This window comes from Acomys russatus, chromosome 19, assembly GCF_903995435.1.
Source record: "Acomys russatus chromosome 19, mAcoRus1.1, whole genome shotgun sequence".
NCBI classification, from domain to species: domain Eukaryota; kingdom Metazoa; phylum Chordata; class Mammalia; order Rodentia; family Muridae; genus Acomys; species Acomys russatus.
This window is the reverse complement of record NC_067155.1, coordinates 24,435,028-24,449,245: the sequence shown is the minus strand read 5'-3', so window position 1 is coordinate 24,449,245 and position 14,218 is coordinate 24,435,028. Positions and strand designations below refer to the sequence as shown.

General features: G+C 46.8%; 1 protein-coding gene across 1 annotated transcript in view; it reads left to right on the top strand.

The window, feature by feature from the left end:
- Window positions 1-10,814, top strand: part of Fry (FRY microtubule binding protein) — a 250,299-nt gene extending 239,485 nt beyond the window's left edge. The window contains exons 60-61 of the mRNA XM_051162840.1: window positions 8,961-9,163; window positions 10,100-10,814. Coding sequence (XP_051018797.1) covers window positions 8,961-9,163; window positions 10,100-10,358 — 462 coding nt within the window. The 3' untranslated portion in view covers window positions 10,359-10,814. The remainder of the gene's footprint in view (window positions 1-8,960; window positions 9,164-10,099) is intronic.
- Window positions 10,815-14,218: the final 3,404 nt, after the last annotated feature.

Below are 14,218 nucleotides of genomic sequence, written 5' to 3'. Positions count from 1 at the left end.
AGCTATGAAGGTCTCGGTACCTAATCCAGCCTTGGCTCCAGGGAATTACAGCTTTGACCCAGTAAGGCACATATCACATTGAGACAGGTGACAGTGTGCATGACACCTGTGCAAGATGCAGCCACACAGAATCCAAGCATGGAGTGCAGGGGTGGAGGGGGGCGGCCGTGAATCCCACCCCTAGCTGAGGAGCTACTGCGAGAGGAAACATCAGTCTTCTGTTTCCTCTAGGATTCAACCCCTAAGTGGCTGCCCAAGATCCCATAGAGCACCTTGCACCCATGCGCATACTGGCAGGGCTGAGAGGGTTCAGTGGGTCTTTTGTTTTGCTTTTTGAGACAAGGTCTCTCTGTGTAGCCCTGCCTGTCCTGGACTCCCTTTGTAGACCAGGATGGCCTCAAACTCACAGTGATCCACCTGCCTCTGCATTCCGAGTGCTGGGATTACAGACGTGTGCCACGATGCCCAGCTGACTCAGTGGGTCTTAAAAATAATAATAATAAACTTAGCCAGTGGTGGTGCAGAGGCAGGCAGATCTCTGCGAGGTCAAGGCCAGCCTGGTCTACAAAGTGAGTCTAGGACAGCCAAGGCTACACAGAGAAACTCTGTCTCGAAAAACCAGAAGAGATAGAAGGAACCCTGATCTCCACTGCCAAGAATGTGAATTGACACAGCCATTGTGGAAAACACTATGGAGGATGCTAAAGAAATAAAAACTAGTTATTATATGACTGAAGAATTGTCATTCGAGGTCTACGTCCAGAGGAGATGGCAACCTCACCTCATTATCCCACATTCCTTACAGAACTATGCACAGTGACCACACCCATTGATGTGAAGATTAAACTGTGATTTGTAAGATTTTTTTTCATTTATATATGCATATACCCAAAGAGGCGATTGGATTTCCTGGAGCTGGAGTTACAGACAGTCTGAGCCACCCAACATGAGTGCTGGATGCTAAATTCAGGTCCTCTGAAAGAGCAAGAAGCGGTCTGAACTGCTAAGCTGCCTTTCCAGCCCCACAAGAGTAGAATATTATATGTCCTAAAGAATTCATCCATTGCTAGATGTGGTGGCTCACCCCTCAGTCCAAATACTCAGTAGGTTGGGAGCAGGAGGATTGCCACAAATTCAAGATCAAACCAAAATACATAGTAAGTTCCAGGGCAGCCTGAAGTCTGAAGTACGTGGTGAGACCTGATCTCAAAACAAACAACAGAAAGAAACCTCACCCCTTCACCCATTTGTACGATGATTCAAATGAAACAAGCCAGACACAGAAAGAAAAATTATACTAGTTGACCTAATATGTAAGCTCTGTTATGTAAAAGTAACTTTTATTCACCTGATTAACGATTGTCTCAGAAGCTTACTGCCTCCATCTGCTAACCTCATCCTAGTCCTGGAAGCTTCTAGCCTCTGTACAATCTAACCTTGGCCTAGAATATTTTCAGCCTCTGAGACTTAATGCTGAGTAAGCTCACCTTTTCTAGCTCTTTCTGAGCTCTGGCTGGCTGGTTCAACTCAGCTGTTCTGGCTCAAACTCCTCTCCTAGCTAACTGATTCTATTTGGCTTCTCCCAGTTTCTCATTGAATTGCTCTGCTTGGCCTCATACTAACTTAGGTAATATGCCTAACCATCTGGCCCTTTCTCATCCTCTGGCTCATCCTATCTTCACCTGTGTCTAGTTTGTTTTCTCTTCAACTTGTCTCTGTAAAACTCTCCCAGTAAAACTGCCTCTGAATCCCACAAACTGAACTGCCACAAATCCACTCCATTGTACTGTCTCTCAACTTACTGGACTCTACTGAACAGAACTGACCAGAACTCTGTATGCCTCTGTCTCTTGAGAGCTGGGATTAAAGGCGTGTACCACCACGCCTACACTACACCAGGCTGGCCTTGAACTCAGATCTGCTTGTGTCTGTCTCCTGGACTAAAAATGTGTCTGTATTACAGCTGTATCACACCGACCTAGAAGGTCTTGGGATGTGATGTCTTGCCAGAGCAGCCATGTTCTGAATTAAAATTCCTCTATAGTATTAAAAGTCAAAGAAAGGGGCTAGAAAGATGTCTCCATGCTTAAGAACATGCACTGCTCTTGCAAAGGACCCACATGTGATTCTCAGCACCCATGCTAGATAGTTATCTCAAACTCCAGGGATACAGCGCCCTCCTCTAGCCTCCTCTCACACCTACACTCATGTGCACATCCCCACACACATATACATAATAATGTATTTTTATTACAAAGTTCAAATACACAGAGAATGAAGCCAAGGGCACTGCTGGGCATGGTGGCACACGCCTTTAATCCCAGCACTCAGGAGGCTGAGGCGGGTGGATCTCTGTGAGTTCAAGGCCAGCCTGGTCTACAAAGTGAGTCCAGGACAGCCAAGGCTACACAGAGAAACCCTGTCTCAAAAAACAAAAGCCAACAAAAAGAAACCAAGGGTACCATCTATATGTATGTATGTATATGTATATATATATATTTTTTTTTTTTATGTATGTGTTTATGTATAGACACACACACATACAGTAATCCAGAGCTATGTTGAAATCAGGTCATTTCAATGCTACAAACATGGAAATTAAGTCCAAAAAAGATCTTTCGGCTACTGCAGGCCATGATGACCCTGAAAAAATGACAATTGTATGATGCGAGGAGGTGGGGGCTCAAAATAAGAGAATATCATGTAGCCAGTACAGCTTCCCATGCAGAGTTGTCTCAAGCATCCTCAGCCCCTGAGCTCCACAGATTCTCTGCAAAGAGGTGTTGCCTCAGTCAAGCAGATGGCAGCTTAGTAAGAAAGGCCGCTCTGAGCCAGCTTTAACTTGGACCACAGTTGAACCCCTTATGGAGAGTCAGCACTGTATAATTTGAAGGGATCACAGCTGAATGAATCGAGTCACATATATACAGTTAGAAACTTGTTCCCCTATTAGAAAGGGAACACAGCAGGGCTCCGAGGTGCATGCCTGTAATCCCAGCACTCTGGGAGGCAGAGGCAGGCAGATCTCTGTGAGTTCAAGGCCAGCCAGGGCTACACAGAGAAACCCTGTCTCAAAAAACAAAAATGAAGGGAAGAAAGGAAGGAGAGAGGAGAGTGGGGGTGCATACTGCATAGAAATGACTTGAGGGCATAGCCACTCCCTCCAAATGAAAATGTAGATTCTGAATGGACTTCCTGGGTCTGTCTGTTTGAGTGGGCAGAATTCTTTCTGTAGCATTAATATCAAGTTACCTTACTGTTATTTCATCCTTTTCCTCCCTAACATTATATCTTCTGGTTCAAGGGTGTGACTCCATTGGTAGAGTGCTTACCTAGCCCACAGCACAGCCTAAGACCAAGTGTGGTGGTAGATACCTGGAATCCCATTTCTCCAGAAGTTGAAAGTACAAGGGCCATCCTTGACTGTTTATTTATTGGGGTCCTGGGCAGCCCGGGCTTGCTTTGGGGGCTTGTTCTGAGACATGGTCACTGTGTACCACTGGCTGTTCTGCAGCTTGCTATGTAGACGTGGCTGCATTTACATTCCAGACTCAGAGATGCTCTGACCTCTGCCTTGAATGCTGGGATTAAAGGTGTGCACCACCACTCCCAGCTCAGCCCTGGCTAAGGATGTAAAACATCTCAGAAAACAAGACAGCTGGTGTCAGCCTGCGCCTTTAGGCCTGGCACTCAGGAGGCAGAGGCAAGTGGATCCCTGAGCTTAGGGCCAGCCTGGTCTACAGAGTGAGTTCCAGAGCTGCAAGGGAAAAATCCTGTCTCAAAAACAAAACAAAACAAACCAACAAACACATTTGTATCTTCAATCTTTTCTGTGTGGGAGAGAAAATAGTGAAAAATCATTTACTGTTTTAAAAAAAAAAACAAAAAAACAGGGCCCAGCCGGGCGTGGTGGCGCATGCCTTTAACCCCAGCACTCAGGAAGCAGAGGCAGGAGGCTCTCTTGAGTTTGAGGCCAGCCTACTCTACATAGCGAGTTCCATGACAGTTTGGCTATGTTTGAGATCCTGTCTCAAAACAAACCACACAAAAACAGGTCCATGAAGCCAGCCACATTATAAAGAGTAAGTTTATTTAACTCAGTTTGGGAAGCTAGGAATACAAGTGTCACTGGCCCCTGCAGCGCCACACCCTGGAGGGAAGCCGTGCATGTTTGTGTACATGGTCTCTGCTCCCTCCTCCTAATAATGCTACTGGAAATCAGTCATTAGGGCCCCACTCTAATGAAATAATTAATCACGCCCCGAAAGGTCGGTGTCTAGACACCACAGTCTGATTAAGCTCCGACCCACTTACTACCATCAGCAGAGATGCAGAGGAAGAGATGCCTGTATGAGTTTCGGGGACCAAAGCGCAGCATCCAACTGCTAGCTCTTAGTGGAGCCTGCAGCTCATGCCCTTATCACATACCCCCCCCCAAAAAAACCATTAAACAATCCCAAAGTTGTTTTTTGTTTTCTGAGACAGGGTCTCTCTGTGTTAGCCTTGGCTGTCCTGGACTCACTTTGTAGACCACGCTGGCCTCGAACTCACAGACCTACGGGCATCAGGTTCTCAAGGCTCATCTGAGACAGTTGTCCCCCTCGTGTAGCCGTGAACCTGGAATATCAAAACAAGGTACACTCTTGTAAGATGCAGGGGTGGACCGAACATGCCATAAACAGCCCTCCAAGTCACCTACCTGCTCCAGTCTTCAGAGGCTGGCCTCTCCTTTCCACAGCTCCACCAGGCTCGTGGCATTTCAATGGCCGTCCTACCTCTGTAAGCCTCGCCCCTGTGTGGGCTCTCTGCAGAGTGTCTACCCCTGGGACAGATCTGGGTGTTAGCCTCAGTCCTGGAGGGAGTCTCCCTGCTCTGTGGGTCTCCACCTTCACGGCCGCCACGAAAGGCTGCAAGCTGATGCTCGCAGCTTTTACAGGCTTCTGTGTCACGCTGCTAGCTGCTTTCTGTGGCCATTGTTTGGGGACACTGATGTCACTGTTTTTCTTCTTGGACCTCCACTGTGGCTTCACGACCGTAGCTCCGTGAGGCATCACCTTAGACGCTTTCCACAGAGACTCCAACTGGAGGGCAGCTTTCTTCCTGGCCTCCCAGGCTTTCCTCTTTGGCTGTGATGAGAGCTGCCACCACTCCATCGCTAAGTTTATCAATACCTGCAAAACCCCCAGCACAGTGAGGCTGCTGAGGCCTGCCGCTTACAGGAACTGCATCCGGGCCCCCCGGAATCATGGCCGAAGTCAGGGATCTTTTTGCCAGCAAACTAGAATCCCCAGTCAGCTTTGGGGCTCTTTTCTGGGATCCCCTCGAGGCGTGCTTCTTATTGCCAAGATTCAGCTTAGACAGCCTCTGTTTATCCACTTTCATCTTCTTGGCCAGAGGTTGTTCTGGCAAGCCTTTCCTCTTTAGACCCCATGGCTCCTCGTCTGGCTAAGCCACTCTGCTTCCCTTTTAATGAGCTCTGCCTTCAAATCATCCCTCTGCTCTCGCATTTGACGGTACGCCGTGAAGAGTAGCCACGCAGCAGCCTCGGTGCTTGGCTGTTTTGCAATCTCCTCTGCTAGGTACTCTGGCTGATGATCACTTTGAAATTCAGCCTTCCGGGATGCCTCTGGACAAGGGCACAGGGAAGCCAGACTCTTGGCCACAAGATAACAAGGATGACCTTCACTCCAGTTCCCAAGAGAACTCCCCGCTCCATCAGAGACCTCAGTTGCAGAGCCTTCACCCACCGCATTGCCGGCAGCACTCAGGCTCTCTGGGCCCTCGCCCAAACTGTCCACTCTGCAGTAGTCTGGCCCTACACTAGCCTGTCGCTCCAGACTCCCCCGTCCTCTCCCGTTTAACCAGTCCCAGAAAGCCTTCCACATGTTCAGGTACGGTAATACAGAGAGCCATATTCTTTCTTTATAAGCAAAAAAGGTCTACTTAGCTCTTGTTTTTTTTCCGAAGGCTGCAAATCCAAGAGATAATGTCCAGGATGTTCTTGTTCTCCTGTCTGTGTCTGTGTGTCTGCCTCTGTGTGTGTGTGTGTGTGTGTGTGTGTGTGTGTGTGTGTGTGTGTGTGTGTGTGTCTGTCTCTCTCTCTCTTTCTTTCCCTCCTTCCCTTCCTCTCTCCCTCCTTTCCTCCCTCTTAATACCATTATGGGTGTGTGGTGAGGGTGTGGTGGTGCACACCTTTAATCCTCCAGACAGAGAGACCTTGTCTTTAAAAACAAACAAACAAACAAACAAACAAAATTGCTGGGGGTTATCAGCGCACACCCCTAATCCCAGCACTCAGGGAGAGAGAGGCAGGTGGATCTCTGTGAGGTCAAGGCCAGCTTGGTCTTCAGAGTGAGTTCTAGGATAGCCAAAGCTACAGAGAGATCCTGTCTCAAAAATAAATAAATAAATAAATAAATATAAAAAATTGAAAGACTGAGGATTTGGGGCCAGCATGTGACTCAACAGGTCAAGGTGCTTGCTGCTAAGCCTAAAACCCTGAGTTCAATCCCCAGGTCCCACACAGTGGAAGGAAAAGAGCCAGCTCCTAAGAGCTGTCCTCTAATACATATGTGCTGTGGCATCCATACAGATGAAACACATAGAAAACAATAGAAAGAGTTAGGATTCTGTCCTGCATGAGTTCACTGGGACAGATGTTACACACGACTACCGTAGTTAACATCTGTCTAAAAATACTAAGTGGAAATGAATCACTTTCATTTAGGCTATTAATATTGTTACTCTGTTTTTACTTGTTGTTTGCTTGCTTGCTTTTTTATGATTTAATATTTGTTTATTATTATGTATACAGTGCTCTGTCTGCATGTACACCTGCTGGCCAGAAGAGAGCATCAGAGCACATTATAGATGGTTGTGAGCCACCATGTGGTTGCTGGGAATTGAACTCAGGACCTCTGGAAGAGCAGTCAATGCTCTTAACCACTGAGTCATCTCTCCAACTCTAATTTGTTTTCTTTAAGACAAGGTCTACATTATGTATCCCTGATTGGCCTAAAACCTGTGTAGACCAGGCTGGCCTCCAACTGAGAGATCCACATGCTGGGATTAAAGGTGTTTGCCACAATACCTGGCTTATTATTAGTTTTAAAATCTCTTACTGTACGTTGTTCATTTAAACTTTCTCAGAAGTATATTTATAGAAAAGAGCAGGCAGGGCATTATAAAAGTGACTTTTATTCATCTGATTTAATTGTCTTCTTGGAGGCTTACTGCCTCCATCTGCTGGCCTTGGCTTAGTCCTGGAAGCTTCTAGCCTCCATACAATCTAATCTAGGCCTAGAATGTTTTCAGCCTCTGAGATTTACTACTGAATAAGCTCACCTTTTCTAGCTCTTTCTGAGCTCTGGGCAGGCTGGTTCAACTCAGCTGTTCTGGCTCAAACTCCTATCCAAGCTGACTGATTCTATCTGGCTTCTCTCTCAGCCTCTGAATTGTTCTGCTTGGCTTCAAACCAACTCCAGCAATTTCTCCTACTCTTCCAGCTCCTCCCTCATTCTCTGGCTCTTTCTGCTTTCCCACGTCTAGTTTGTTCTCTCTACAACCTCCATCTGTAAACTGCCTCGTCTCTTCCTCATTCTCTGCGCTGCTCCCTTAAGTGGCTTCCCTGTGGTACTGACAGCATTCCCTATTCTGTCAAATCTTCCACCATTCAGCATCTTCTCTGACACTCAATTAAACAGCACTTTCAAACAAAGATGCTTCCTTCTACAAATTAACTTTACCTGCATTGTTTGGAATTACAGGCTTGTACCCACCACGCCTGGAACTAAGCTTTTCTTTACCTGAAATTTGCTCTAGACCAGGCTGGCCTTGAACTCAGAGATCTGCTTGCTTCTATCTCCCAGGTTTAAAGGTGTGTGCCACCATTGTCCAGCGGATCACACAGACCTTTGGATGTGATCTCTTGCCAGAGCAGCCTGTGTTCTGAATTAACATTCCTCCACACGGCATGGCCAAATACACCTCTAATCCCAGCACACATAGGAGGCAGAGGCAGGGGGATCTCTGTGAGTCCAAGAGCACTGTCTACATAGTGAGTTACAGGACAGCCAGGGCTACATAGTAAGACCCTGTCAAAAACAAAAACCATAGCATCGAGCCGGGCATGGTGGCACACGCCTTTAATCCCTGTACTTGGGAGGTAGAGGCAGGTAGATCACTGTGAGTTTGAGGCCAGCCTGGTCTACAAAGCGAGTCCAGGACAGCCAGGACTACATAGTAAAACCCTGTCTTGAAAAACCAAAAAACAAAAACCCGTAGTATCCATGGTGTCAGGCTGACATTCAGCATTTGGATCAGGTCCACCCTCCTCAAGCCTGTTCCCTGTATACCGTTTCTGGTCACTTATGTCCTTTCTGGTCAAACAGGAAATGCTGTTTGGGAGTACTGAGCTTGAACCCAGGGCCGTGCACACACAAGGCAAGCCCTAACACTGAGCTGCAGCAAAGATTTTGAATCTCTCGTTTCTAGGAGAACATCACAGCTTCTGTCAAGGGATCCCATGCTTATAACTCAATCCTTTTTTTTTTTTTCTTTCTTTCTTTCTGGGTTTTCAAGACAGGGTTTCTCTGTGTAGCCTTGGCTGTCCTGGACTCACTTTGTAGACCAGGCTGGCCTCGAACTCACAATGATCCACCTGCCTCTGTCCCTCAAGTGCTGGGATTAAAGGCGAGCGCCACCATACCCGGATATAACTCAATCCTTTATCTATGCCGTGTAGGTCAGTGAGGTTCTGCTGTTGTGCCATTTTTGTCTGTCTCACTGGGTGGCGCAGGCTGGCTTCAAACCCTTGCCAATCCTCCTGCCTCGTGCTTCCAAGGACTGAGATTCCAGGCACGCGCCACCACAGCCAGCTCCCTCATTTACAGAGATGGTAAAACGTCTTTGAGGATGGCCAGCCGGCCTGTGCCTAAGCACATTCCGCCTGTTTTAAACAGCTGCTGAACATGTCCAGGGAACTGACTGACCTGAAGAGGAACCTGAGAGAGGCTACGGCGGCCATTGCCACGGACCCACTGCACATCGAGGGGCCATGGTCGGAGCCAGCCTTCACGTCGACTGAGGCAGCCATCCAGTCCGTGCTGGACTGCCTGAAGAATAACGAGCTCGGCAAGGCGCTGCGGCAGATCAAGGAGTGCAGGTGGCTCCGTTGTGTCTCCCCCCCCCCACCCCCGCCACCAGGGAGCAAAGCTAACTCTCACTGTTTGCTGCTTAGGGACACGCTCGCCAAGGGGTTGGGATGTCCACACAGCTTACATGTCTCTTCTTAGATTTTCGCACTTGCAATCCCAGACCTCTCATGTTACACATATCGATGTTGCTTCTGAAAGTTGCAGCAATTCAGAATATACCCCCCATATAATTTCAAACTTAAAATGACGGTATATTTTGAGGCTGTTTTAGTCTTCACATCCGTCAGGATAAGATGGCTATAGCAAATCAGAGTGTCCAATTCAGAGCTGGAGAGATGGCTTGCTGGCTAAGAGCCCTGGCTGCTTTTCCAGAGGACGGACCCAGTGTCCGCTCCCAACAAGCACATGCAAGCTTACAACCACCTGAATTCCAGTTCCAGGGACTCCCATGCCCTCGGCTGGCCTCTGTGAGCACTGCACACATGTGGTGCACATATATTCATGCAAGCACATATACATATAAAGTAAGTTTTAAAAAAGCATCGCAGGGGCTGGAGAGATGGCTCAGTGGTTAAGAGTGCCGCCTGCTCTTCCAGAGGTCCTGAGTTCAATTCCCAGCAACCACATGGTGGCTCACAACCATCCATAATATGATCTGATGCCCTCTTTGGCAGAGAAAGCACTCATATACAAATAAAGTTTAAAAGAAAAAGAGCGTCATATTCCATTCTGATATTTTTATCAGCAATAACCAATATTCTAAGACTGATTATAGCACTATTTGGACAATTATAAACATATTAGAACCCAAGCAACTGTGTGCTTTCGAGGAGCATATGATATGCTGTAGAGCATCTCAAAGACCCAAGTTTATTTTATACTAACCAAGACTCATCCCTCTCAACTTTGTGCCTCTAATCTCTACTGTTCTTTCTTCACCACAGAAGCCTGTGGCCCAATGACATCTTTGGAAGCAGCTCCGACGACGAGGTCCAGACACTCCTGAATATTTATTTCCGTCACCAAACTCTGGGACAGACGGGTACTTATGCCCTGGTGGGGTCCAACCACAGCCTGACTGAAATCTGCACCAAACTAATGGAACTGAACATGGAGATCCGGGACATGATCCGCAGAGCCCAGAGCTACCGGGTCCTCACCGCTTTTCTCCCAGACTCCAGCGTTTCTGGCACTAGTCTCTGACAGGAGCCTCCCGTCCCCCATGGTTCCCAAGCTCGCAGTGCTGCCATGCTGGGGCGACGTCATTCGCTGTCTTCTCAGCCTTCGCAAGGCTTGGGCAGAGTGTTCTCCCTCTTGTTACCTGTAGGACTTTTTCTAAAGAAGATGACTCAACTTCCAATGTGTAGCAATACTGTCCAAACTGAGGCAGCATAGGGACCTTCTGAGACAGACGACCCATCATGCCGTGTGGCTGTCCTTCACTGAGCAAATGCAACCCACTACTGAAGAAATGACTTCTGTTGCATTACCAAAGCTGACCGCACTGAACAATACCACCCTTTCTAGAAATAGTTTTAGATTGGCAAAAGTGCAATGTTTTTCTTCACATGGAAAAAAATTTATATTCTAAAACTTGTACATTCGTTCCCTTTCTTTCACCTATTTTTCTTCCCTTTTTTTTTTTTTTTTTTTTTTTTTTTTTTTGGTGGGTTTTGTTTTTTTAGTGAGTTGGAAAGGGAGGCAGGCAGAATGAAGCTGGCCACTGAAAACCTGTAAGATGGTCAAAAGCTGACAGCCTGTGCGCTTGAAAAGGGAATTGTAAATGAACTACAGTTTAATGTACACTGTATCTAAACGAGGCTGCTATGAAGTACCTTTCTTAAGTTGCTAGGCTACTGTTTCTGAAAACCCTGGGTCTCTCTGCACCAGGGAAGATCCAGATGGATTCTTTTTAAGGATCATGGCTGCTTTTTACAAGACGGTTGTTTTAATGAACGTTATTTATACTAAAGAACAAGTGTTTGTTTGAATTACCTTTGCCATTTTATAGAAAAGCAAATTACAGAAATCCTCAGCCCTGGCCCCTGCCATGCATGCATCTTTTAGTAGCCAGAAGTAGTCATAAAGGGAAGATGTGAGTTGCCACCTCAAGAAAAATGTCCTATTTTATTTGTAATATATGTGTAAAGGGACATCCCTAAAGTTTCTTCCTGAAACCCAACACTGGCAGGTGTTCCATGTGGGCATGTGATCTGTCGCACATCCAGAGTTTATCTGTGTAACTTATTCACTGTGTAAATACATTGAAAGTTTTTGTGATGTAATCTTGGTTGATAAATCTGTTCAGAATTGCCTTTAGACTACAAAAAAAAAAAAAAAGACAAAATACATGTTGATCATGGATTTTATTTCTAGTGAATTAAAATATTTGCCTTTGATATTTGTGGTATTTGTTTTGCTTTTATATTTGTGGGTTTTGCATGTGGCTGCCACCATGAGAGTCTTGCGGTCTACTTAGGTACTCTATCCTGTGAATGACACACACTGCGGTTACGAAGTGCGTGACCCCTGGATCCAGAGAGAGAAGTACAGTCTCTTTGGAAGTTGGCACTAACTTAAGAACATGACTTTTCTTTATAGATGTAGATGTATTATTTTGACATGCATGTGCCCCTGAGTTTATGTGCGGGCACCATGTACATACAGCTGCCCATGAAGGCCAGAAGAAAGCCCTGGAATAACAGGTGGATGTGACACCGTGTGGATGCTGGGAACGGGTCCTCTGTGAGATCATCTGGTGCTCTTGGCTGCTGAGCCGCCTCTCCAGCCCCGTCCATCCCTTGTGTTACTTATAATTGTGTGTGCATGTCCCTGCATGGGAACGTGCCCTCGAGCACCTATACCTGTGGAAACCAGACAAGACTGGTCCTCCTGGAGCTGTAGGTCAGGCAGTTGTGAGCCGCGTGACACAGGTGCCATGATTTGAACTCAGGACCTCTACAATACAAGGTCTAACCACTGAGCCGTCTCTCCAAATGTGAAACTGTAACTTTCAATCATCTCTTATTGATGAAAGAGAAAACTCAGACCTGGGAATGGTAGCCCATACCTGTCATTCCTACATACGCACGCACGCACGCACGCACGCACACGATTCAATGAGCATGGGTCTGCATTGCCCACACAATGCCCTTCTAAAGCCATCCACAGTTTTTCTGCTTCCTAAAAGCCCAAGTTGTAAAGTGTCCGCTTCATTCCCTGTCCTGCCTCGAGCCTCCGTCTCTGTGCACACCCTGCTGAGCCTTCCCAAGACCCGCCCTCAGCTCTGAGTTGCCCGATCAGTCTTGTCTTTGTCTATTTCCTTCCTGAAATGCCGTCCCAAGTTCCTTCTCACTCTATCACTCCCTCCTATGCCCTTTGGCCTCTTCTTTCATCGAGCCTCTCTGTGCTGTCACGCACAGTGTTGGGGTGGAGGGCACCTGTGGCTTTGAAAGCCTCTGAGAGCATGTTAGATTTGCAGTGTCTCAGAACCCAGGCATCCTGAATCATAATCTTCACCCAAGTTCACCAGATGACTCCTGTGACTTTAAAATTTTAGGCTTGTTGCATCACAGACTGGCATATGCCAGGATTCTGTAATGTACTCTCTCCTAGGTGATCCCATCCAGGCTCATGACTCCAAGTACTCCCTCTCTCTCTCTCTCTCTCTCTTTTATTTTTTTTCTATCCCTGATATACACAAGTCAGTGTATATGACATCTCCTTCTTGGATGGACATCTCAAAGTCTTCAAACTTAATGTGTTGAAGACAGAAATCACTCTGTCATCAGCCAAGCGGTGGTGACATACGCCTTTAATCCCAGCACTCAGGAGGCAGAGGCAGGTGGATCTCTGTGACTTTAGGCCAGCCTGGTCTACAAAGCGAGTCCAGGACAGTCAAGGCCTCACAAAGAAACCCTGTCTTGAAAAACAACAACAAAACAAAAGAACATCTACCAAAATAAGAAGTAGAGCTGGAGAGCTGCTCAGTGACTAATCAGACTTGGGTTTGGTTCCCAGCACTAACATGGTGGCTCACAGCAATCCATAATTCCAGTTCCAGCAGATCTGATGCTGTCTTCTGGCCTCTGCGAACACCAGGCACTCACATGGTACATATGCGTACATGCAGGCAAAAACATCTATACACAGAAAATGAAACCAAAGGTTAAAAAATTTAAGAGGCTGGAGAAATGTCTCCACAGTTAAGAGCATAAGCTGTTCTTCCAGAGGACCAGAGTTCGCCGGGCAGTGGTGGCACATGCCTTTAATCCCAGCACTCACTCGGGAGGCAGAGGCAGGTGGATCGCTGTGAGTTGGAGGCCAGCCTGGTCTACAAAGTGACTCCAGGACAGTCAAGGCTACACAGAGAAACCCTGTCTTGAAAAACAGAAAAACAGGCTATCAAGATGAGACTTGATAGCCTGTGACCATATAGAGGGGGAGGAGGTCCCCCTCGGTCATAGACCTAGGGGAGGTGAAAGTAGGAGGGAGCAAGGAGTCAGAAGATACAAGTGATGGGATAACAATTGAGTTGTAATCTGAATAAATTAATAAAAAGAAAGAAAGACAGAAAACAGAGGACCAGAGTTCAGTTCCAGATACCAACATGATGTAGTCACAGCCATCTGTAACTCCCATTCCAGGGGATCTGACGCCCCCTTCTGGCCTTTGCAGGCACTGCATGCACATGACCAGCAGCCATTCATGCAGGCAAAATATCCATATACATAGAAATTAAGGTTAAAAATGTTTAAGTGACCCAGATGCATAATTGCAGAGGGGTGCCACCCACAGAGGAGACTGGTGCCCATCTCTCAGGGTTGAGTTAGGTCCCCAGGGAGTGTATAATCCACTCTCACATATGGCTCCTACAAAGTGCCACTCAAGGTGTTGTAGCATAGCCAGCAACACCTTCACCGGAAGCTCAACAGACTTAGCTCCCTGCGCATGAACTTTCAGCTTCCAAATATGAAAGCCAAATAAACTTCTGTACATTTATAAAGCACCTAGCTTCAGCTATTTAGTTTATAGCAAAACAAAGCAACGTACTCGGCAGCTCC